Below are 25453 nucleotides of genomic sequence, written 5' to 3' on the forward strand. Positions count from 1 at the left end.
GAGATCTCGCCGAAATTGTCCGCGCACAATTTCCCGTCGCTTTCCATATTGTCTAGTTGTGTAACTCCCGGCACTTCGGTAATTCGATTATCTAACAACATAGAATTAATGCCGCAACATTTTGCAATATTCCTGTGTAAAATACATGAAATTTGAGGGTGCTATGTCGCAGACAATTTTGACGTCAACCGGTTGACTGTAACAATAATTTATCTATCGTGCTATATGAGGTATCTGTCTAATCATTTGATGTCTGCGTATATTCTCAATATACTCCGCATGGGCGGCACCGCTTTCGTTAAAACTTAAGGAAATCTTTAGATTAGCTTAGCGAGTGATGAGTAAGGCGAACAAGGTTGAACTAGTATTACGCAAGCAAACTACGTGTGTTTGAGTGTGCGTGCCTGTATGCGCTTACGTGTGCGCATTCTGCTTTTGCCAAAAAGTAGGCATTTAACTCTGAGACCGTTTTAGGCCCAGACGAGAGCTCTTCTCACTTCGCACTGATCTGCCCACTTGGAGGCGGTAGGCCAGGTTACAGCTGAAAAGTACTTGGGCCTCTTTAGGTCGGTCTGGGAACCGACGAGATAGCGCATGTGCTGTAACCGGATGGTGGTGACCATGCTCTTACAACTAACGCTACTCTTATCCAAAAGTTTGGAGTTCAATAATAATTGTTCTAAAACATCGAACAGAAATAAAAAACTGTGTGTGTGTGTGCAAGTCACACACGGTAGAAATGAAACTTATAAATAAGATATAGATATACTGACTATTCCACTACACAGGAGCATACATATGGACAACGTTTAGTAGACGATAGTGGGGATGCTACAAAGAGTCGCACAAAGAGGAGACCGAGAACGTCTAATGTGTTCTATCTCATTCTCTCGCCGGCTGAATCCTATAGATTTATGTGTTTGTGTCTCTATGGACTTATTTTTTCGTTTCATCGAGTTTGAAATTACAACGAATCTAAAGAAGTTTCACTTCAATAACGTAATATTTTTCTACACATACGTAAAAATGTATTATCTCAAAAACAGTAATGCTGTACTGTACTGTGTCATTCAAAATGAATAACTAAGAAACGATTAAAATGAAGTGGTCGGGGTGATTGTAAAACAACAGAAAATGATGCAAATCGTAATCTCGTTGCCGTTAAGTTGTGGGTGTGCGAAAGAGATGACGACAATTTAAATATGTCTATAACTCACAGTTTTCTATAATTCGACAGATAATCTAAACTGAAATGACAGATTGATTTGACAGATAATCAGAAAACTGCGAAAACGCGACGCAAGCCGCTTGTATTATAATGAACAATAGCAAGTATCGAAAGTGGGTAAGCGTTTCTCCAATTTAAAAAAAAAAAACGTCGTCACCGGTAGCCGGGTCGCCGCGGAAGACGATATCCTGTTTCCTTCTAAAAAACCCTTTTTATTAAACTCACTTATAAAGTTATTCGCTTCATTTCGTCAGCTGCTGGTGTTGTGAATATAAATCGATCGTTAAACGCACATTGGGTAGGGGTGGTCTTCTTGTTCTATTGTGATTATTTTTCGTATATTAGTCGACGGACCTTGTTGAGTAAGCACAAGATAATGTTATCATACTGCCTCTAGCATAACAATTATAAAAATGGCCCAATTAAATACCGAGATATGACGAATGATAATTCGGATTGCCCGTTGACGAGTTCTAAGCACGCTTAGTTCGGCGTGTAGGAGCAATAACAATAATCAATTCAACAGCTCAGGCTAAGGTATTATTTTGACGAACTTTTGGTTGGCAAAAAAAAATGCAATATTGTTACTTGAATGTTTTATTCGGATCATCCTTGATTGCATATTCTTACAGGTTGGAAATAGACGTTCGCAATTTAGTGTTTTTTATACCTACATATACCTAATATTTAAAAAAATTCTAGTATGGTTTCATTTTAAGTTTACTAGACTTATCATTACAAGGCTCTGGCTCTCAATGTTTTTCTGTTTTTCTGGTATTTGATTGATAGAATTTTGATTCATAGATAAATATATTTATATAAATGACTGAAACTCTGCATATAGATACTAAACGGTCATTTTGTAGGTAAACACCAATATATAGGGTACCTTTCATGCCACTGCAGAGTACGGATCTCCAACCACACAATTACAATGCGAGTGAAGCTGTGTGGGGAAGCTAGTAGTGTAATAAAAATCAAATCCACAAATTTTAGTAATTTATGAAATCACGGCAAAGCGCATAACCCGCCGCGGGTTATGCGCGTAATTACTGGTGGGAGGACACCTTGTGAGTCCGCAAGGGTAGGTACCACCACCCTGCCTATTTGTGTCGTGAAGCATTAATGCGTTTCGGCTTGAAGGGTGGGGCAGCCATTGTACTGTAAAAATTGAGACCTAAGAACTCATGTCTCGAGGTGGGTGGCGGTATTTACGTCACAGGTTTCTATGGACTGTGGTAAACACTTAACACCAGGTGGGCCGTGAGCTTGTACACCCATCCAAGCAATAATAAACAAATATTTCCAATCCAATCCATTTATATCCTCATTCGCTGGAGACTTTAATGGACTGCGGTAAAAACTTAACACCAGGTGGGCCGTGAGCTTGTACACCCATCCAAGCAATAAAAACAAATATTTCCAATCCAATCCATTTATATCCTCATTCGCTGGAGACTTTAATGGACTGCGGTAAAGACTTAACACCAGGTGGGCCGTGAGCTTGGATGGCCAAGCAATAAAAAAATACATGTGTGCAATTCACACGTGGTAGAAGTGAAGTGAATTCACCTTCCAAAATTAAAATACAATTATCCTGAACGTCTTAAGTATATGTAAAATTTTGTCATTAGTAAATAATTGTAAGGTAGCGCCCTCTGTGAATTGATATTTTAATTTCACGTATAATCCTAAATTAAAATTCACTACAAGAGCTTTCATACACACGTTAGTATTAAAAAATCTCACAGATGGCGCTGTATTAAATAGTATGTATATTTCTGTCTCATTCTTTGCTGGCTTCATCCTACACATTTTTGTATTTGTGTCTCTTACCTGTTGTTTTTTTCCGTTGCATCCGATTTGAAATCACTTCAAAAAAAATCATATTTCCAATCCAATCCATTTCTATCCTCATTCGCTGGAGACTTTAACCTTAGTATCAACGGAGCAATGTAAATCGAAGATACTCACTTTGCTTCGGTAGTTTTAAAATAATAAAAACACAAATTCTTCGTCTCTCAAATAAAATATGTATTTTCCAATAAATATTAAATACAATTCATCTAAGATCGTTCAAATAAATGCTCTATTAATACATAAGCAATGTACAATTTAAAAAAAAAAAAAACACCAAATACCAGATAAGCTAGCGTACCTCTTTTTGTAGCAACTCAAAAACAATTGCCATGTGAAAAATAATTAAGAATCATTAAATTAGAAAAAAAAATCCCATCCCTAATACACCTTCGCTTCGTTCAAATTGCACAGCTTCCCTTAGTCAAACGAGAATACGGACAGAAGTTTTCGATAATAATAAAAAAAAAAACTTTATTTAATACCGCGTAATGTAAGATAATCTACAGCGGACGCGTCAGGCGTCACACTTGGCGCGACCAATCAAAATCGCGTTCACGAAAGATCATCTTTTAATTTAACCAATGGATCTGTGGGTCGGGTTAAAATCACATTACGTACAACATTTTCCCGCTTCGGTAATGGTCGCCATTCCAAATTACTTGTTACACCAATACCCAGTTTAAGACGGTACTTTTTAACCAAGATAAATAATTTTTCCTAACTTACACTGAGATTACAATATCGAATTTTATTCGTTAACTTAACAAGTATTAGTTTTAAATAACTATCGTATTATAAATACACATCTTATTTTTGTGCCTAAGAAGCATTATTTTGAAAATCCGTTACATTTTTTTATCCGTTATTTTAGGTACACAAAAAAAGCATAATAAAAATTAAATGCTACGCGATTGAATCCAATAGTTTATGTTTAAAAACTACAGAAAGTTTAAAAATATTTTGACAGAATTCCATACTTAAGTAAAATCGAATAGGATTAGTATTTTCGTCAGATTTTCTTAAGATTTTCTTTTACAGAGAACGTACTCTAAAAATGTTGATATAAAAATCTATAATAAATTAGATTAAGTTACAATTTGAAAAGTACAAAAAATGTACATCCGTGTTCACGACTGTAACTTCTATGATTGTCTATGCTAATATTATTGGAAAATATTAAATAACTAACGGCTGGAAAATATACTCTTTTCGCCGGTTTTCTTCGATTGGAGCACAGAGTCGCCGCTTTTTACCGTAGCTCAGATTGCCTAAGACAACCTGCATTTTGCAAAACGCTAACCCAACCCGTGACTAAAGGGGAAAAAAGATAATTTTGTACCATATTCTTAGTGCTATTGTATCTACTTATGGAATTTAATTATTATTCGCCAACGCGTACTTAGGTATTTTAATTTAATAAATAAATCACGGCAATTAGGTTTTCATAATGAAACATTCGATACTTGATTAACACATTGAACTATTATTAGGCACAGATTATACATTCATAATTCACTATGTAGGCATTATTATATATATAGGTATAGTTGTAAAAGATGGCTATATATATTTCATAATAATATAATAATATATCTGAATGAGGGCCTTAAAATTATAATTTATTTTTGCTTGTAAAAATATTAAATGTTTAATTAATATTCTCCGAATAAAGTAGATACTTTAAAATCACTGGGTTACATTATTCTTTATGCTTGACTGTGACGAATCCAATAATTTGTTCTACATATATTTAACATTAATAAATTAGGATTAATGGTAAAATAAAGAACTGGTAATAAAATGGCCAATGTAAGAATCAAATCAAAGATTTTCAATTCGATATCTAAATCAAAATTAGATTCTTAAAACAAACAAAAAATGTTGCTATTTCAACAATGAAATTTTTCTTAACATAAAGTACATACATTTTTATTGACCCAACTAAAATTATTAGGGACATGCAAAATAATGTTAACAATATTTTTAATATATATTCCTGATATTTTACAGACATCAAAAAAATGATGACCTGTATTGAACGTATTGTACCAAGCAGGTTTCTTTCACCAATATTTTTTATTGCATCTCATCCAAATAAATAAATAGAAAAACAAATTGATGTATCTAAGTCATTGTGGCTCTGTATTTTTATAGAAAATGTGATTTTATAGTAATGTACCCAGTGTTCATTATGTTATATAGCTAATTTTTATTTTAATTGCTACATAGGTAGCTTATCTCATTCGATTTTTAAAGGGTACATATTTTTTAAGGATATATACATTATTTACTACAAAAATACAGAGTTAAAAATTATTAGATTTCAATTAAATACTATAATGTTCATCATTAATCAATGTTACTGAACAAAATTACTTGTTAAAATACACAGTAGTCCCTCCCTTTAAAAGTTTTTCAATTTGTTTATGACCATTTGTAATAAAAAAAATACATACAAAAAATTTCAAGTAGAATTTTTATCCTATTTTACATACGTATATATGGAACTTAAGTACATCATATATAAGTGTATAGATTTCACTTTTTTAAGTATTCAAGTATCATGTGGAATATTTCCACCATTTTAAGTGTATAATGTATTATAGTCACTTTTCTTGATTGCAGAAACATAATGCCACAAATTATTGCAAATATGGCCTTTATCTATGTTTTAGGCCAATTATTTAAAGCAATATAATTCACTTGTCACCATAAAATCTAATCTAAATTGGAACAGATAATTTTTTTTAATGTTTAAATCGAGATTTGTGCTCCATGGTTGTCACGTCTGTAAGTCATTTTGTTTTGTGAAGTCAAGTGTCAATAAACAAACAAAACACTGGCTTTGTTCTTAAGATATTATTGGTAACTATACATAATGACTAAGAGTCAAACTCTTTCAATTTTATATTGTCTGTAATCAACTGAAATCATATTACGTTCAATAGGCTGCTATATTTAAAACTTCTTTCAAAATAGTAGTTTTTATTTCATATATTATTCAAGGGCCATTTTTTTTGTTTTTCCTTGGCTATAGTTATTATGAATCAAATTATCTGTGCTAAAATATAATATAAAAATATAATTTAAATAAAGGTTTTATGTCCAATATGTAGCAAGTGTTTTGATTTTTACCTGTGGCAACACTGGAACTGATCTGTCAAACTCAAAACTATCGAAACTGTGGTGAACTTAAATTATTTTTTATTCACTATAACATGAATAAGTACGTCCGTAAATAATAGATTTTTGTTTTTTTTTTTTAATTAAAAACGTTTTTGAAGATTCTGACTTCCCAACTAAAATGTTCGAGATTGTATTCTAAAGTTGATTTTGAAATAATCTATATCATTTTGTCCAGTTAACAGATCGTTGGGTGTAGTAGCCTTTTAACGACAATTCCAAATGTTTGTAATTCTTTTTTGTTTTTTACCCACTTATTTCTTTCACAACTTAACATAAACATAATTTCCGTTTGATTTTTTTTTTCCTACATTTGTCAACCAAATTATCGTGACACTATTAAATTCAATACTGCTAATGGACATACTAAGTATTTAAATATTACGTCAAAAAACGAAAATACACTGAATTTGTTCACTGGTTTACACGTTATAACTTTTCAATTCATTGATGAAAGTTTTTTTTTTTTATAATAACCATACATACGGCTTTTTATCCTTTGTGTTTTTTTTTCAAATATTATTGACATTATATAATACAAACTGTAAAACAGATTTGTCAATGTGCGAACGTTTTGTGACGTGTTATTATTTTGTATATTTTTTTTTTTATAGATTCATTTTCTCATGCAGACAAACTTTTGTCAATCAATAAATTATCAACTGTTTAATGTGACCTGAACTTCGCACATACTGTGTCCAAAAAAAAAAAGGATATTTTCTCACTCAACATTTTTTCGTTTACATTATTTATGGCCATGTAAATTATCTATGGTCGCCTTACAAACGTATCCTTTCAATGCGAGTACGCCGCGACATTTTATGTGAACCTGGTACCGCGCGCACCAGTCCAGCGTCGCGCACGCCGTGCCACCGGCGGTTTGAGTTTTCGATGCGGCTTCCGATAATATATCTGTGGGAATGTTCATGAGTAAAAGCGGGATGAATATAGTGAAATTCTTTATATTACTTCACAATCACTTCGTACACGTCTTTCTAAAACCTTTCCTATCTTCCTACCCTCTCTAACCTTAAATTGCTATCTCTTTCTGAACCTAATAGAATGTTGCCACTGCAATAGGCTAAAACATTAAACATTAAGGCAATAATAATATATAGTACAGTACAGTTTGAACGTGTCCATAACAATGTATGGTACGCGATATTGTTGTGCTATGAGCTATATACTATTACACATATATATTTTTTTTTATTGCTTAGATGGATGGACGAGCTCACAGCACACATAGTGTTAAGTGATTACTGAAGCATATAGACATCTACAACGTAAATGCCGCCACCCACCTTGAGATATGAGTTCTAAGCTCTCAAGTATAGTTACAACGGCTGCCCCACCCTTCAAACCGAAACGCATTACTGCTTCACGGCAGAAATTGGCAGGGTAGTGGTACCCACCCGTGCGGACTCTCAAGAGGTCCTACCACCAGTAATTACGCAAATTATAATTTTGCGGGTTTCATTTTTATTACACGATGTTATTCCTTCACCGTGGAAGTCAATCGTGAACATTTGTTGAGTACGTATTTCATTAGAAAAATTGGTACCCGCCTGCGGGATTCGAACACCGGCGCATCGCTCAACACGAATGAACCGGACGTCTTATCTTTTAGGCCACGACGACTTCAAAAGTACAGTACAGTGTGAACGTGTCCATAACAATGTATGATGCGCGATATTGTGGTGCTATAAGGTATATACTATATGCTATTATATTATAGCGTAGACTGAAAGCAGCCTAAGCTTGCGATCACGTACTCGGCGGGTCGGCGTGTGTGAGCAGCTGGACGTCGTTGGCGCGGCAGAACGCGTGCAGGGCCGGCGGGACCACGCAGCACGAGGCCAGGTTGATCTGCGCGATGGCGGGACGGACGCGGGACCACGCGTGCAGCACCCTCAGGCAGCCGCCACCCACGTCCGCCACGCCGAGCTGCTTCACGCGTCCTTGAAAGACAATTGAATTCGAAAATTAAATCAAATGTCAACATATATTACAACTAGTCTGATTTGCGACAACCCTGGGTAAGTATCGAGAATAGGGGTGGCCGTAGTATATTTTTTTATATTGATCAATGAATGAGACAACCGGCATCGCTTTGTGCTTAGTGCGGATTATTTAATTTCTCGATCACGTAAATCATCACTCAAATTTGTATGGAATTGGAACAGCGCCCCCTAGCGCCAAATGTAGGAAGGCTGTTCCAACTCCATACAAATTTGAATTATGATTTACGTGATCGAGAAGTTAAAAAACTCGCACTAAGCACACGAAAGCCATAGACAACGTATAGTGAATACCGACAGACATCCGTCTTCAGAAATCGCGCGTTCCAGTTTAAAGGGTTTGGCGATTGGTTTTACTCTAACATAAAAGTTGCGTTATCTATGGTTTCCAATATCTATTTGGCACTAAGGTGGCCGTGAAATTATTTTGTCACCAGCTCTCTATCATATCGCGTTCGGTACCGGAAGCAGATAACGTGTTTTTTTTTTGTTTTTTTTTTTATCTTGATAATAAAAATTGTGGTGGTGCACAACCACTGACATATATTAATTATCAGAATAAATACATAATTAATAACACACAATTATTTAAAACTTTTTACTAAACACCTGTTTTGGCATAGACTTTTATGCTGACCGCGATTTCTCTATTATGACATTTATCGACTAAAATTTTTTTTATTGCTTAGATGGGTGGACGAGCTCACAGTCCACCTGGTGTTAAATGGTTACTGGAGCCCATAGACATCTACAACAGTTCTAAGGTCTATGTATAGTTACAACGGCTGCCCCACCCTTCCAACCGAAACGCATTACTGCTTCACGGCAGAAATAGGCAGGGTGGTGGTACCTACCCGTGCGGACTCACAAGAGGTCCTACCACAGAAATTCGCCACTGCGATCAGTGGTGGGCTAAGCGCTTTACCGCTTATTCGATTTATCCTCTGCCACAGTGCGCTGCCTGCTTGAGACGGCCTACTTTCCCCTGGGGGATACACTCCCGGTCTTGCTTCGGGCCATGCCAAAACGCTCAAGCAATATTCTTTAGAAAAAAAAAACTGCGGTAGGACCTCTTGTGAGTCCGCACGGGCAGGTACCACCACCCCGCCTATATCTGCCGTGAAGCAGTAGTGCGTTTCGGTTTGAAGGGTGGGGCAGCTGTTGTAACTACATTGACACCTTAGAACTTATGTCTCAAGGTGGGTGGCGCATTTACGTTATAGATGTCTATGGGCTCCAGTAACCACTTAACACCAGGTGGACTGTGAGCTCATCCACCCATCTAAGCAATAACAAAAAAAAAATACTATCTCACCTTCTTTCACATAGTCTTCTAAAACAGCCCACAGAACTTTGATTCCAGGTAATATAGCTTCACATTTTCTAGCATCCGCTTCACTGTCCGCCTCTATTTCCGTACTGGGTATTTTGGCTGGAAAATTGAATATATAAATGTAACGGTAAACAGGCAATGGTAGTGGAATAGATTATTAAGATTTTCTGGTTTTTTTTTATGTAATCTGTGACCTTTAGAGTTAGAGATTAATAAATATTTTATTCTCCATATTTCCTAGAAATAGGTAAATTACAAGAAAAACGGGAAAACATAATACATAAAAGAGTCTCGAAGTATTTCTTTTTTTGTTCATAATTTATCCATTCGTTGAAGTTTCTTTCCTCGATATTTTTTTTAATGCACGGTAACGGGGCCTAGACAAAGGAGTTTGCCACTACTAATTTTTAATATGAGAAAGAGGTTTCTATTGCTTTGTATGACGATTGCTCCATCCCTCAGGTCAGAACGCACGTCTGCATTGGGGAAAAAAACCTGTGTTGTACTAGATAACCATGCGCGTTACCATTTCTTTCCTACCTATGCTGATAGCCTTGAGAGGCTGTTTCAGCTTGTCCTTGACGTGTAGGTGAGCTCACGGGGCTCTAACCGGGAGTGTTGCTAACACTGACCTTAGCAAGAGCAGTGCTTCGCAGAATCTACCACCGGATCGGAAACGCGACCCACTGAGAAGATCCGGCGAGAGACTCAGTGGGCTGTGTCTATGGGAAAATTAAGCGTTACCATGCTAAGTTGGGTGTCGTGGCCGTCTAGAGTTACATTCCCATTGGAATCCGTTCAAAAAAACGTCATGTTGGTCGATCGTCCCGATCCACTCTGGGTGCTTTTAGGCATTCAAAGCACCGGTCATCGTTCTCGTCGAAGAGTTTGACGAACAACTTAACCCACAGTCGGTGGTAGATTCAGCGAAGCACTGCTTTCGTTAGGGCCAGTATTAGCAACTCTCTCACTAGCTCCGTGAGGTTGCTTACCAAACCAGTCAAATTGTGGGAAGGTCCTTGAAGCTACAGGTGATTACGCAGTAAAAAAATGCCAATAAAGTGCTATTAATACTGTATTCAAACTCACCGACGTTACTACCAAGCGAGATAGGCGACGTTTTGGCTGAATAACTATTCCTTAGATCTGCTTCGTTGCCGGCCTCCACTGTGTTCAAGAAATCCGGATTGTATGAGAGGATCACGTTGTCTATGTACTCCGTTTGTAAAGCTGTGAATACTAATTTAAAAAAAAACCGCAATCAACATGGGCGCAGCGTTTTTCGGTGCGAAAATTTACAATTACATTCATGGGCCACAATAATAGCTCAGCTAGTGATTGTGCGAGTCGATATCCCAATTATGGAAGGAGGAAGTAAGGACTATCTCAGTGTATTAAAAAATATCCGCTGAAATGGAGCTAATAACTCCAATATAACAATAGTTCCAACAATAACTTGCTGTTTTTTTTTTAATTTTATTGCATAGATAGATGGACGACCTCACAGCCCACCTAGTGTTAAGTGGTTACCGGAGCCCGTAGACATCTACAACGTAAATGCCGCCACCCACCTTGAGATATGAGTTTTAAGTTCTCAGTATAGTTAAAACGGCTGCAAACCCTTCAAACCGAAAGGCATTATTGCTTCACGGCAGAAATAGGCCGGGCGGTGGTACTTACCCGTGCGGACTCGCAAGAGATCCTACCACCAGTAATTACGCAAATTATAATTTTGCGGGTTTAATTTTTATTACACGATGTTATTCCTTCACCGTGGAAGTCAATTGTGAACATTTGTTAAGTACGTATTTTATTAGAAAAATTGGTACACGCCTGCGGGATTCGAACACCGGTGCATCGCTCAACACGAATGCACCGGACGTCTTATCCTTTAGGCCACGACGACTTCAACATATCAACTTAAATATCACTTGGTTTCGGCGGACGTGACGGGAATAAGTTTGACCACGGCTCATAGCACTAGATGACATAGCTCATGCTTTTTTAACATGTTACGAAACTGTAACGAATATAAAAAAAATATAAAAAAAATGTAACTAAACTCTCTTTCTCCCTCTCACTATGTGTTTCCAGCACTGAAAACAGTAATCTAATCAGAGTTAATCGCTGGGACATCGTTGATTTTATATTTATTTAATCACTTAACATCTGTCTGTCCAATTAAGATTGTATGCCGTATACAAATACGTATCACTAAAAGCAAATCTATACTATGTAAAATTCGAATATTCTATACTGGAATCCATAGACATCTACAACGTAAACGCGCCACCCACTTTGAGATATAAGTTCTAAGGTCTCAGTATAAGTTCTAGTCTCTCAGTAGACTTAAGGCGTCTCACGATGTCCCACCATATCTCTTTACTTAAGATCATCCTAATGCACTAACTTAGGAGACCTCCCCATGTAGCGGGATCTAGGCCATCATTGTAAGTAACGAACATCATATTACTCTACAAATTTATCCACACTTTATTAACATGTACTCATCATTCGCCACCTCCATGCTTGGCGTATCATTCATATAGAGTATCATCATATAGAGCTATGTACATAATCTAATCTTTAGGCAAATCAATTTCCTTATGTTCTACGATTGCTATTTACTAATCTGGGCCGCTTTATCACCGCTATCAATATATGATGTGTGATGATATGTTTTATTGTATATCTATACATATAAATAAAATTGGAGTGTCTGTTTGTAATATTGAAATAACCGCTTTTTACTACATGCATATGAATGTATATACGGTACATACACCATAATAGCATTTTTTACAATTTTTGTCTGTTTGTCTGCCTGTTTGTTTCGGCTAATCTCTGGAACGGCTGGACCGATTTTGACGGGACTTTCACTGATAGGTAGATGATGATATAAGGAGTAACTTAGGCTTTACTTTTTTTAGACTGGCTTCGCCCCGCGGCGTCGCCCGCGTTACGACGGGACATAACAACGCGGGACTCAGCTATAAATAATAAAATTTAATGTTTCCGAAGCGTAGCGAGGGCGGGTCGCTAGTTAGGAATATAAATTTAATTCATTTTGAGGCAATATGTGCTGATTATTGATCTGATAAGTTAGATTAAGTTAGATTTTCTTTTTTTATGTATTCCTTAAAATGGATTCTTCACTGATGTGGTCTCCATTAAAAACAGGTTTAGGCCGGCTACCCATCGACGTATAGTTGGAATAGTCCCTTAGGCTACCAACGATTAAGTGGGGAGAACAAATTAAAACCAATATAACCGATTTAGAGAATAATAAAATAATACGCGCATTGAAGAGCTAATTCAAATCCGCTAAAAAAGCACACAATGCTCTTCTCAAGCACTCATCACCTTTATCGCTGACTCGGCAGACTTCGTAATGTTTACCGCCCGATTAGCCTCCTCATGTCTCTAGGCAAACTGTATGAGCGTCTGCTCTACAAACGCCTCAGAGAATTCGTCTCATCCAAGGGCATTCTCATCGATGAACAATTCGGATTCCGTACAAATCACTCATGCGTTCAACAGGTGCACCGGCTCACGGAGCACATTCTTGTGGGGCTTAATCGAGCAAAACCGTTATACACGGGAGCTCTCTTCTTCGACGTCGCAAAAGCGTTCGACAAAGTCTGGCACAATGGTTTGATTATCGAACTATTCAACATGGGCGTGCCGGATAGTCTCGTGCTCATCATACGGGACTTCTTGTCGTACCGCTCTTTTCGATATCGAGTCGAGGGAACCCGCTCCTCCCCACGACCTCTCACAGCTGGAGTCCCGCAAGGCTCTGTCCTCTCACCCCTCCTATTTAGCTTATTCGTCAACGATATTACCCGGTCGCCGCCGACCCATTTAGCTTTATTCGCCGACGACACGACTGTTTAGTATTCTAGTAGAAATAAGTCCCTAATCGCGAAGAAGCTTCAGAGCGCAACCCTAGCCCTAGGACAGTGGTTCCGAAAATGGCGCACAGACATCAACCCAGCGAAAAGTACTGCGGTGCTATTTCAGAGGGGAAGCTCCACACGGATTTCCTCCTGGATTAGGAGGAGGAATCTCACACCCCCGATTACTCTCTTTAGACAACCCATACCCTGGGCTAGGAAGGTCAAGTACCTGGGCGTTACCCTGGATGCATCGATGACATTCCGCCCGCATATAAAATCAGTCCGTGACCGTGCCGCGTTTATTCTCGGTACACTCTACCCCATGATCTGTAAGCGGAGTAAAATGTCCCTTCGGAACAAGGTGACACTTTACAAAACTTGCATAAGGCCCGTCATGACTTACGCGAGTGTGGTGTTCGCTCACGCGGCCCGCACACACATAGACACCCTCCAATCCCTACAATCCCGCTTTTGCAGGTTAGCTGTCGAGGCTCCGTGGTTCGTGAGGAACGTTGACCTACACGACGACCTGGGCCTCGAATCAATTCGGAAATACATGAAGTCAGCGTCGGAACGATACTTCGATAAGGCTATGCGTCATGATAATCGCCTTATCGTTGCCGCCGCTGACTACTCCCCGAATCCTGATCCTGCAGGAGCCAGTCACCGTCGACGCCCTAGACACGTCCTTACGGATCCATCAGATCCAATAACCTTTGCATTAGATGCCTTCAGCTCTAATACTAGGAGCAGGCTTAAGGACCCCGGTAACCGTACTCGTCGAACTCGACAAAGAGGTCGACGTGCAACCTAACCCATGCATCAGCCCGCTGAGTTTCTCGTCGGATCTTCTCAGCGGGTCGCGATTCCGATCCGGTAGTAGATTCATTCGCGAAACAATTGCTCTTGAGTTGTTAGGTCTCCTTCGGAGGCGCTCGGGCAGTTGTTAGCAAATCCCGCCCCTCTTGGCTGAGCCTTTGCTCGCCCACCTGTCCTGGTGAAACTGGAAAGGCCTTCGGGCCACCAGTAAACTTTCAATCATAAAAAAAAAAAAAACTTCGTAATGCCTCAATCGATAAATAGAAGACCTAAACTTTTGTATAAAATAAACTTAAAACAAACAAAAGGAGTCCGTCCGACGGGGGACACATCAAAGGGAAAACAAAATTGTTATTTTTATTTAATCCCGAGCATTTTCATATTTATCTACCTTTTAAACCTTCTCTGGACTTCCACTAATAATTCATGACCAAAATTAGCCAAATCGATCCAGCTGCTCTCGAGTTTTAGCGAGACTAACGAACAGCAATTCATTTTTATATTTAGAGAAGATTCTAACAAGCTAACAGTTCCGCTGGGAAATATTTCTGAGGTGAGGAGTACTTTGGTTATGGAAAATGTAACTTGTTCGATACTATCTTAACAACTAAGTGAGGGAAAAACTTTCATCGATTTTCCGAAATTGTTATTGTTTGAAAACGATCTTAGATAGTCATTAGCGCAATTCAAGCCTTTGTTCTTTTTTTCTATGATACCTATAGCTACACACGTAGACATTTTTTTTTTGTTTTTTTTTTCCTACCTAAGCTGGTAGCCTTGAGAGGCTATTCCAGCGTAACCTTAACTAGTAGGTGAGCTCATGGGGCTTAAACCTGACGACGTTGCTAACACGAACCCTAGCAAGAGCCGTGCTTCGCAGAATCTACCACCGGATCGGAAACGCGACCCACTTAGAAGATCCGGCGAGAAACTTAGTGGGCTGAGTCTGAGGTTACGTAGACAAATGAAGTTCGAATATACAGCCCTTTCAAGTTTTTGGCGGGTGTTGAAAGATACAACGTTCCTTTTCCCGCGTATTGAACAATTGCTTATTGAACAATGACGTAATTGTTAGCCATATTTTAGGGTCTGAATGGTCCGATCTAAGGGCCGTAAAGCAAGGTTGACATTTGTTAAAAAATGGTATTAACTATTAAAAAAATGGTCGAAAATTTGAAGATTGTTGTTACCGATAGTGGGGCGTGTTGTGAAATCGCACACCACAAATAGCGTATTTTTCGTTGCGAAACATTAATGCCAGTTTATAATATAATCCATTTCAAAAGTATCCACCGTTTAACAGTGACATTTCCGACGTGAACTCCACGATGTCTACGGGTGTCTACCCCATTCTAGGTGGGTCATGGCTCATCTACAAGATGATCAAAATAAAATGCGTACTATTCCAACTCACCATTTTCAAGTGACTCCTTTAATGCAACCGTGCTGTCTTCATTGATGAAGATCTTGACGCCAATCTTCAGATTCTTTCTCTCCTCCTCGCTCATTTTCGTTTTGATATCATCATGAGGCCTTGTTATATATACATCGGTCTCAGCCGTGGAATCGACTAGGTTCGTTGAGTGAGAAGACCTTTCTGGAACTTCGTGGGACAACGCCGATCCATTCTGTAACGGCTTCCCGTTTTCCGTACTCCATTCGGATAGAGTTAATTTGATACTTTCTGAAAGCTAACGAATTGATTTATTTACCCAACTTGAGTTTAAAACACAAATATTTATTTTAAATTTAATATCCGCTAATTGACATCCCGATACTAGAAACATATTAATCTAATGAGTGAAGTTAATTTATACGATACGATTTTTCAATTGTTTTTTTTTTTTTAATGCCCTTGTAGGCAGACGTGCACACGACCTACGTGATGGTGAGTGGTTACCACAGAAATAAATCATGTGGTTACCGTCGCCCGTGGTGAGTAGTATTGGTAAGAATGGAACAGACATCCTGATACTAGAAGCATATTAATCTAATGAGTGAAGTTAATTTATACGATACGATTTTTCAATTGTTTTTTTTTTATCGCCCTTGTAGGCAGACGTGCACACGGCCAACGTGATGGTGAGTGGTTACCGTCGCCCATGGTGAGAAGTATTGGTAAGAATGGAATGGAATAAAGGAACAGAAGAAATTGGTAAGTGATTTTGTTTATTTTGGCCCCAACTAACGTCAGACGTAATAGAATAGGGCACGGTCCAGTTAGTACAATTATTAAAATAATAAACGCCCGTCCTACATTAGCGATGCTTCATTTACTTAAAAAGCGTTCACTTTACAGGCTATTGCGATTTGGCCCGTTTACGCGATAATGTAACGTGCATCTTATAAATATTATATACGTGCATTAAAACCTTATTTACGATTCAATCTGTTGTTTTTTATTGTCATTATATTATTCCATATGTTATGAATACTTTAGTTCTCGTGGTCACGAACGACTAAGGTTTTATACGTCGAAATTTGAATATTGTGCACAATTGCGCACTGCAGAAAATTAATTTTAATTATGTACACTGCTCATGAAAACCTAAGAAAATATCAGAATCTTTCATGTCTGCAGCTATGAGCTTTATCTTATACCTTTAAACGAGCATTTTTTGTATATTAATATATATATAATCTGAATCTCGGAAACGGCTCCAACGATTTTCATAAAATTTAATATACAGGGGATTTCGGGCGCGATAAATCGATCTAGCTACGATTTATTTTCAGAAAATGTTGTTTTATTCGTGTTTTCAATAATCAACTCTTCCCGACATCTATTGGCGAATAATAATACTATTTTTCTTAATTGAAGGCAACTAACCGCTTTAAAAACACAACAAGATGGCGTTATCAAAAAAAAAAACAACGAGCAAAGCTCGGTCATCATCTAGTTCATAAAAAATAACGCGTACGGAATATACACCACTCCTCATCGTGTTACGATTCGATTTTGATTCGATTAGTGCCCCTATCATCAGAGGCTCTATAGGCGCGGACAGGCTTTGATCAAATCGAGTAAATCTCTCCAGACGAATCTCTGTTTGGCCTCCTGTTTCCATCGATTGTCTTTGGATCTTGCTCACTGCTATCCAACCAACGCAGTTTAAGTAGCCCACGTGGTCTACGGCCACACGATGCTCTTTTTTAGACTTTCTTTAGAAATTCATGACTCAGTCATTCTTTTCATGACCTGACCAGATCATAGAAAGCTTTTCACTCTAATGGTTTTATTGTTTATCGCGTCAAAGATGGTGTATAGTTCATAATTCAAATCAGAAAAATGTCGTTACTGTCCAAAACTGCCCTAAAACTCATATCATACTAAAATTATCACCCTAGAGTTTATGCTACCCAGATAATGCATTATGCATAATGATCGTATATAGCGTCATATTATCTATTTGTTAGCAACGTTTAAAATACCTACATCTAGCAATGGTATTAATCACTAATAACAGACTAAAACAAGGATATCGTTCAGTTCAAGGTTAGGTCTGGCAGAGCATAGCAATAAGGTGGCAATCGATTGAGAGGTTGAAGTCAAGGTTCCTATGAGTACCGAAATCTGATTTTATATTTTAATTATGTATATTAAAAGTATAAATTGAAATGTATAAGCACATTAAAATTATTATGATGATATGTTTTTCATTAATACGCAATTAAACAGAGTAGCACATAGATAAATAAACAATGCCATTCTGTGACTAATATATAATAGGTATTTGTTGGCGTGAAGGAAACGTGTGTTTATTTATGAAAACCATAGGTTAAAGATCTATTTCAATATTACTGCTTAAGTTGAAGTCGTCGTGGCCTAAAAGATAAGACGTTCAGTGCATTCGTGTTGAAGCGATGCACCGGTGTTCGAATCCCGCAGGCGGGTACCAATTTTTCTAATGAAATACGTACTCAACAAATGTTCACGATTGACTTCCACGGTGAAGGAATAACATCGTGTAATAAAAGTGAAACCCGCAAAATTATAATTTGCGTAATTACTGGTGGTAAGACCTGTTGTGAGTCCGCGCGGGTAGGTACCACCGCCCTGTCTATTTCTGCCGCGAAGCAGTAATGCGTTTCGGTTTGAAGGGTGGGGCAGCCGTTGTAACTATACTGAGACCTTACAACTTATATCTCAAGGTGGGTGGCGCATTTACGTTGTAGATGTCTATGGGCTCCAGTAACCACTTAACATCAGGTGGGCTGTGAGCTCGTCCACCCAACTAAGCAATAAAAAAATAAAAATAAAAATTTAGTGTGTTATAAGTTTTGAGTTTCTGCATTTCGGCTTGTGTCTCCACCACATATGTAACTCATAATGACTGTGGATTTTTCTAGTAAAAACAATAATCCTTAAGTTACCCACTTGGGCTCAAATTTCTCTAGAAGAAAACGCCATATGTTCTCTTTTTACTTTTTTCTTACATAAACATGAATCAATTACTTTAACATATTTTGTCAAATAATTCATTACAAGATTGAAGGATATATATATAAAGATATTTCATCAATGTTTTCAAACAATGGAATGAGTTTTATTTTAACAACATACATCAGGTTTCATGTGAAGATGGCATCTACAGGTAGTGTTTTAGTCTTCAATGTGCCAGTATTTATTAATTTTGAATTATAGAATGATTTTGATTTTTTTCCTGAATTGTTTCCTATGATAAAAATTCTTGAAATGAATGAATTCATTGAAGCTAATTTTTACTGCCTCAGCATAATAAATGTCGTTTCTTTTAATTTATAAAGTTCTAAATTAAAAATAAATAAATATAATGAAGTAGATAGTATCCCTTTTAATTCAATACTTAATAATATTATTTTGCTTTTTTTTTTATTGTTTAGGCAGCGGCATTTGTGATTATTGACACTTCCAAGATTATTTAGAGTCATTCCTTGAAGTTACAGCTCACAATACCCAGACAGGTTTGGCAGAAAATCCTAATGCCATCTTATGGGTCAAGATTTATTTAGAATAAGTATGTATTCTCCAGCTCCCCAGGAACTGGTTATTGCAATAGCAGTTTGGTATGTCATGAACAATTTTCATCACAACCAATTCATTGACCCTCTGTGATTGACTTTAAGAAGTCTATATTGGATCCATTATCACTCTATCCAACTTTTTCTTTAATTTTGGACTGTTCAGGGCTCATTGCTTAAATGCTTAGAAGCTAAAAATTTGAACCAAAATGGAGTAAATTCAGTTACTACCGCCATCCATAACTTTTGTCTTTACAATGTTGTGCCATTTGATCCTGCCTTTGACTACTCAGATAGCATCATAGACAATGGAATCAAGAGTGGTGCGGATCCAGTCAGACTAATGCATTTTATATGTAGGTATCAAATATATTTTGAATAAATAAGAACTGTATTTAAAAAAAAAAAGGGATTTTTTAGCTAATTTACTTCTTGAGCATTCTCACGACATAAAGGATGTTAAATGTTCATGTACTTAGTTCTGATATTTATTGATCTGATTTATGACATAAGTAGGGGTGATCACAGAATTATGCCCGAGTATTTTTATCCCAACTTGCTATTTATTATTGCCAATGGACAGAAATAGTAGACATATTTTACTGATTTTTTTAAAGTATTTAATGTTGCTCAGAGAGTGTGTTAAATCCTAACAATTTAACACACATAAATTAATGTTTTCGATACATAAACATTGAACCAGTATATTTTTAAATAGTAGTTGCTAATCATAAAAACAAACCAATATAAAAAAGATAGATGTTTTTATACTATACTAACCTCCTCAGTCACATTTTGCCCAGCTTTTTTCTTTATGTCAATCAAATTCAAGACATTTCCAGTATTTATCGTCACTTTAGAAGCACTCTGTAACATCGCGGCCATCTAGTTATTAACTTTTAAATTGTATCAACAGACCCTTTTAAATAACCAAGGTTATCGAAGAACTCAAACAACAAATATTACGGTCAAAATCGACGTCAAATTTAATTGAACTGTTATCGTCAACGCTGACCAAGTCCGTACTAGAAGTTTTCAAGGAAACTCATAGTTTTATACCTCAATCAGCTGTGGTTAAAGTAGATATGACGTATTTATTATTCAAGATTGTGACGAAATCGTTAAATTAAATCGCTGTTGATTTAATACTTAGTTAATATTCTGTACTACATGATGATAAAGTAATATGTATAGTTTTTTTATTCATAGTGATTCCGTAAGTTTTACGGTAATCGTTTTACAAAACCATAGCACATGAAATTTGCAGAAGCTTGGGTACTGAAACGTCAAGTCATCAATGAATGATTAATGAATGACTAATCATCTTTCATCTTTATTTAATTCATTACGGTAGTAGGTATGTATGTACCTGTTTAACTCATTTACTTTTGATTGTCATTTGACGGTTTTAGGCTTATTACACTTGGCTGATCTCAGACGACTGAATTCAGTCGCTACTGAATTCAGTCAAGTGTAACAGCATTAAGTAAGTTAGTCTACTGAACTCAGTAGCAAGGATGGTTTCTGACTGACTGAATCATTTAGAAGCCTAATTAGAAACGCATTTATGAAGGTGTAATCGCATTTAGTTCCTGAAATTCCTGAATGGTTTCATTCAGTCGTCCCATAGCTCTCCGTGCGTAAGGACGTTTTACTTTGTTTTTTGCTTCCGAATAAAAAGTATTAATTTCGGTCACCTTTATTTAATGTGCCAGACATTTATAAATAGCTCGACATGTTTCAGGGATAGTTTTTGTCATCAGGGGTTGGGATATTGAAGAACTAAATTTTAAATCTTGATACAAATTTCCTGTTGCAAGAAATCTTAATGTTACAACCAATCTTTCTTTTGGACTTATACTATCGTAGGATTAGATATGTAATAGTTATTTATGGTAGATATATAATAGACTATCGTAGGATAGTATCCTTCTTTTGAATAAACGGTGTCACAAGGTTTAATCTAATAGGTCAAAAAAATTTTTTCCTACCTATGCTGATAGCGTTGAGAGGCTATTTCAGCTTCACCCTAATGTTTGTAGGTGAGCTCACGGGACTCAAACCGGAGAGTTGCTAACACTGACCCTAGCAAGAGCAGTGTTTCGCAGAATCTACCACCGGATCGGAAACGCGACCCACTGAGAAGATCCGGCGAGAAACTTAGTAGGCTGTGTCTATGGGTTAATTCGCTCCTCGAGCCCTTCGTCGCAAGCGACGGGTTCGACGAGGACGGTGACCGGAAGTTCTTTTAGTTGAGGGTGTTTGCACTCCAAAGAATAAAGTAATTCATGGGCTGCATTCTCATAATATTTTACTCTCTTTCTACACTACAATCTGTCTACATTACAATCAATACTTTTTAGTAAACGTTCACAAGTAGGGAAATAAAAAAAAATGGATATGGCTTTTTATAGTATTATGTCGATTGAAGTTTCACTAAAATCAAATTTAACTGAGAAGCTTTTTCATTTCATTCTATTTTATCTCATCTTCTATAATTTGATTTCACTTCATTAAATTTCATTTCAAAATATATTTTTAGATTAATTAAAATTATTCCTTCATCGTTTTATCCCACTGTAATAATAAAGCTTTTGGCTGTTTGCATTATTTTTTCTTTGCCAATATAGATTTAATCGAAAAATCGAAAATGTGAAAGACCGAAAAGTTGATAAACTTTCCGATATCGTTAGACTTTGAGATCTAGAAAATTTAAAACAATTAATATCTAATTCACTTTAAAATCAGTGTAAATTGAAAATAATTATAACCATGGGCTTAGATATTATAGGATTCGCATACGCAGCAACCGTAGCCGCTGGTGGGGTAATGGGCTATGCTAAAGCAGGTTATATTACTTTGTAATTATCTAAAATGTACTTATTTTCTTAAATATTCTAATTAGTCCATAAATGTCAATTTCTAAACTAGATTGTTACGTTTAGTCTTTCTTTTAAAAAGCACTGACACTTAAAATTAATAAAAAAAAAAGGAATATGTACTAGTGATACCTATATCATTTATCTTCATACAAATATTAAGTAGGTACACTTGATATAATAAAAATCAAATCGTTGTTTTTTAAAGTTAAAATTATTACCTAATAAAGTTAAAATTTTTAGAATGAATTTTGTCTGCTTAAAGATGTTAAATCACCAACCGAAAACTCAAAACTAAATTCTTGATTTATAGTTAATTCATGTGATTAAGACTACTTTGGAAGCTATTTAAGCAACAGGCTCGGCAAAATCAATGAAGAGAAGGAGCCAAGTATTAGACAAGTCTCACTTATGTCATTTTCATATGTATATACATAGAAATAGGGAATAAATTGAATTTTCCTGCTTATTATCTTTTTGCTGCTGCCCTCAATGTCTACTAAAATGTATAAAAAATATTTCAGGCTCCATACCATCACTTGGAGCAGGCATCATTTTTGGATCAATCTTAGGTATGTTTTTAATGATAATATATTGTATACAAGCAACTGCATCAACAGACAACAGATGCAACAACTGAAAATTAATTGTATTTGTTTTACTGGATTAGCTGCCAAAATTTTGATTAGTAATTGTTTCTTTTAAATAAACGTTAAAGGGTTCATAAATATTTTGAAGGTGTTGGAGCTTATCAGTTGAGCCAGGATCCTTCTAACTACACTTTAACATTAGGAACAACAACAGCTTTAGGTGGCCTTATGGGATACAGGTAATTACAATTAATACTGTAATTAGTAAAATATAATTTTCTTACAGTAGTCATTATAATTATGTGACTTAGAATCTTAATGATTTAAAAAACTCTTCCATAGTGACTGGAACACATGATTGCTTCCCAGCAAAATAGTTACTGGTTGTAGGACCTCTTGTGAGATCGCATGGGTAGGTACCATCACCCTGCCTATTTCTGCCGTAAAGCGGTAATGCATTTCGGTCAGGGTGGGGCAGCCATTGTAATTATACTTGAGACCTTAGAACTTATATATCAAGGTAAGCGAAGAAGGACCCCTTTGTCATGGCGCCGCAATCCCAAGGAGTATCCCTGCAACCTTCCGAGAGTATCGGGATACTTGGGGTTGACATTTCGAGCGATGTCCAGTTTCGGAGTCATTTGGAAGGTAAAGCCAAGTTGGCGTCCAAAATGCTGGGAGTCCTCAACAGAGCGAAGCGGTACTTCACGCCTGGACAAAGACTTTTGCTTTATAAAGCACAAGTCCGGCCTCGCATGTAGTACTGCTCCCATCTCTGGGCCGGGGCTCCCAAATACCAGCTTCTTCCATTTGACTCCATACAGAGGAGGGCCGTTCGGATTGTCGATAATCCCATTCTCTCGGATCGTTTGGAGCCTCTGGGTCTGCGGAGGGACTTCGGTTCCCTCTGTATTTTATACCATATGTTCCATGGGGAGTGCTTTGAGGAATTGTTCAAGATGATACCAGCATCTCGTTTTTACCATCGCACCGCCCGCCACCGGAGTAAAGTTCATCCATACTACCTGGAGCCACTGCGGTCATCCACAGTGCGTTTCCAGAGATCTTTTTTGCCACGTACCATCCGGCTATGGAATGAGCTCCCCTCCTCGGTGTTTCTCGAGTGCTATGACATGTCCTTCTTCAAACGAGGCTTGTGGAGAGTATTAAGCGGTAGGCAGCGGCTTGGCTCTGCCCCTGGCATTGCTGAAGTCCATAGGCGACGGTAACCACTCACCATCAGGTGGGCCGTATGCCCGTCTGCCTACAAAGGCAATAAAAAAAAAAAGGTGGGTGGCGCATATACGTTGTGGATGTCTATGGGCTCCAGTAACCACTTAACACTAGGTGGGCTGTGAGCTCGTCCACCCATCTAAGCAATAAAAAGAAAAAGAATGTATTTGTATGATTTCATTTCAGATACTACAATAGCAGAAAGTTCATGCCAGCAGGTCTAATGTTCTGTCTCTCAGTCGGAATGTTCACTAAACTCTTGCTCAAGAACGTTGGTGCCAGCAGAATGCCTATAAAGAGTGGTTAGACTTAACTTATATATGAGTCGACTATTATCAAAGCCGGCAATCTGACTTTTGGACAATGATTGGTAAATCAGAAAAACGAATTATTGACTTTGTATTCCATTGGCAGTCACAAAACTCTTCGGAACGACATCTTAGATAAATAACAGGTTAACTATTAACCTTTATTTAATACAGGTTTTGAACCGTATTCTTTGAAGGAGACGATTATATTCAAATCAATCTGATATGACATTTCAATAAATTTTTTTTGTCCAAATGCACAGATTGCCGCCTTTGATAATAGACGACTCATATGTACACTGTAGCAATTTTCGTTTTTATTTCGGTATTGGTGAATTTTTTGTTGTTGAAATCATGTTTTTTAGTTATTAATTTGCTCTGAACGGTATGTGAAAAATAAATCTGAAACTTTTACCACTATCAGATTTGTTGATGAATTTTTAATTTTAAATAAGTGCAAATTAGGTATAACATCCAATAGAATTGATCAGAGCAGTGTTATATTTGTTTTAGTTTATTGTTTGTTTTTAAAATATTAGAATTTTAATACCATGTAGATGTACGTAATAAAAAGCTATTAAATATTTCGGTTAAAGGCACTTCAGTCTTGACCAAATGGACAGTTGATAACTATAATTTATTGTGTTCAAATGCATTTTTACATTATATTATACTTAATCTGTTATGTTATGATAAACTTATGTTTGTATGAGTTGCCATTTTCAAATTGACAATTTCATTAAACGGTGTTGGGAAGAATTTTTTGTTTTTATATTTAAAAGGACCTAAGTTCTTATATGATTTTTAAATCTGCTAATATTAGAAATGTTAGTTTGTTTGTCTGGGTTTTAGTAACAGTTACTTAATACAGCAGTAGGCAGCGGCTTGGCTGGCATTGTTGATGTCCATAATCAACAATGACTGCTTCTCATCTAGTGAGTGTTATGCTCGTTTGCCTAAAATAGTAAAAAAATATTTCGCTTTTATAGGCGATTGAAACTTTTCTTCATCACTCAAAGTGAGCTAGTACACTTAAGAGAAATGTCAAACGTGAATGTATATCATTATACCGTCGATTCATTACACCGAGGTAAGTGAA

General features: G+C 36.9%; 2 protein-coding genes and 1 long non-coding RNA gene across 3 annotated transcripts; 2 read left to right on the forward strand and 1 right to left on the reverse strand.

The window, feature by feature from the left end:
* The first annotated feature begins 1028 nt into the window (after positions 1-1028).
* On the forward strand, positions 1029-8279 carry LOC134200746 (uncharacterized). Its single transcript, XR_009975790.1, has 2 exons — positions 1029-1345; positions 8010-8279. It is a non-coding gene; the product is annotated as an uncharacterized LOC134200746 (long non-coding RNA).
* Positions 3239-20749, reverse strand: LOC101741046 (glutamate--cysteine ligase regulatory subunit). Its single transcript, XM_004922535.5, has 6 exons — positions 20125-20749; positions 15758-16034; positions 10715-10864; positions 9608-9724; positions 8047-8232; positions 3239-7183 (listed from the first exon to the last, which is right to left on the reverse strand). Exons 1-6 carry the CDS (start codon positions 20227-20229, stop codon positions 7017-7019), a joined length of 1002 nt encoding a protein of 333 aa, XP_004922592.1. The 5' UTR covers positions 20230-20749; the 3' UTR covers positions 3239-7016.
* Positions 20750-22026: 1277 nt separating this feature from the next.
* On the forward strand, positions 22027-24687 carry LOC100101188 (transmembrane protein 14C; the record flags this gene model as incomplete). Its single annotated transcript, NM_001099816.1, is given in 5 exon segments — positions 22027-22192; positions 22748-22795; positions 22962-23052; positions 24233-24364; positions 24645-24687. Coding segments are annotated over 4 exon segments (336 nt in total). The 5' UTR covers positions 22027-22116.
* Between the last annotated feature and the right edge of the window lie 766 nt (positions 24688-25453).

This window comes from Bombyx mori, chromosome 20, assembly GCF_030269925.1.
Source record: "Bombyx mori chromosome 20, ASM3026992v2".
NCBI lineage: Eukaryota > Metazoa > Arthropoda > Insecta > Lepidoptera > Bombycidae > Bombyx > Bombyx mori.

Bases quoted from the DNA above. Each gene is read 5' to 3' on its own strand.
- LOC101741046 (XM_004922535.5), bottom strand. From the start codon at position 20,229: ATGGCCGCGATGTTACAGAGTGCTTCTAAAGTGACGATAAATACTGGA. The intron at 16,035-20,124 runs GTTAGTATAGTA...TCAATTCGTTAG, and splicing joins GGCAAAATGTGACTGAGGAG to CTTTCAGAAAGTATCAAATT. The intron at 9,725-10,714 runs GTGAGTTTGAAT...TCAATTTTCCAG, and splicing joins CTCGCTTGGTAGTAACGTCG to CCAAAATACCCAGTACGGAA.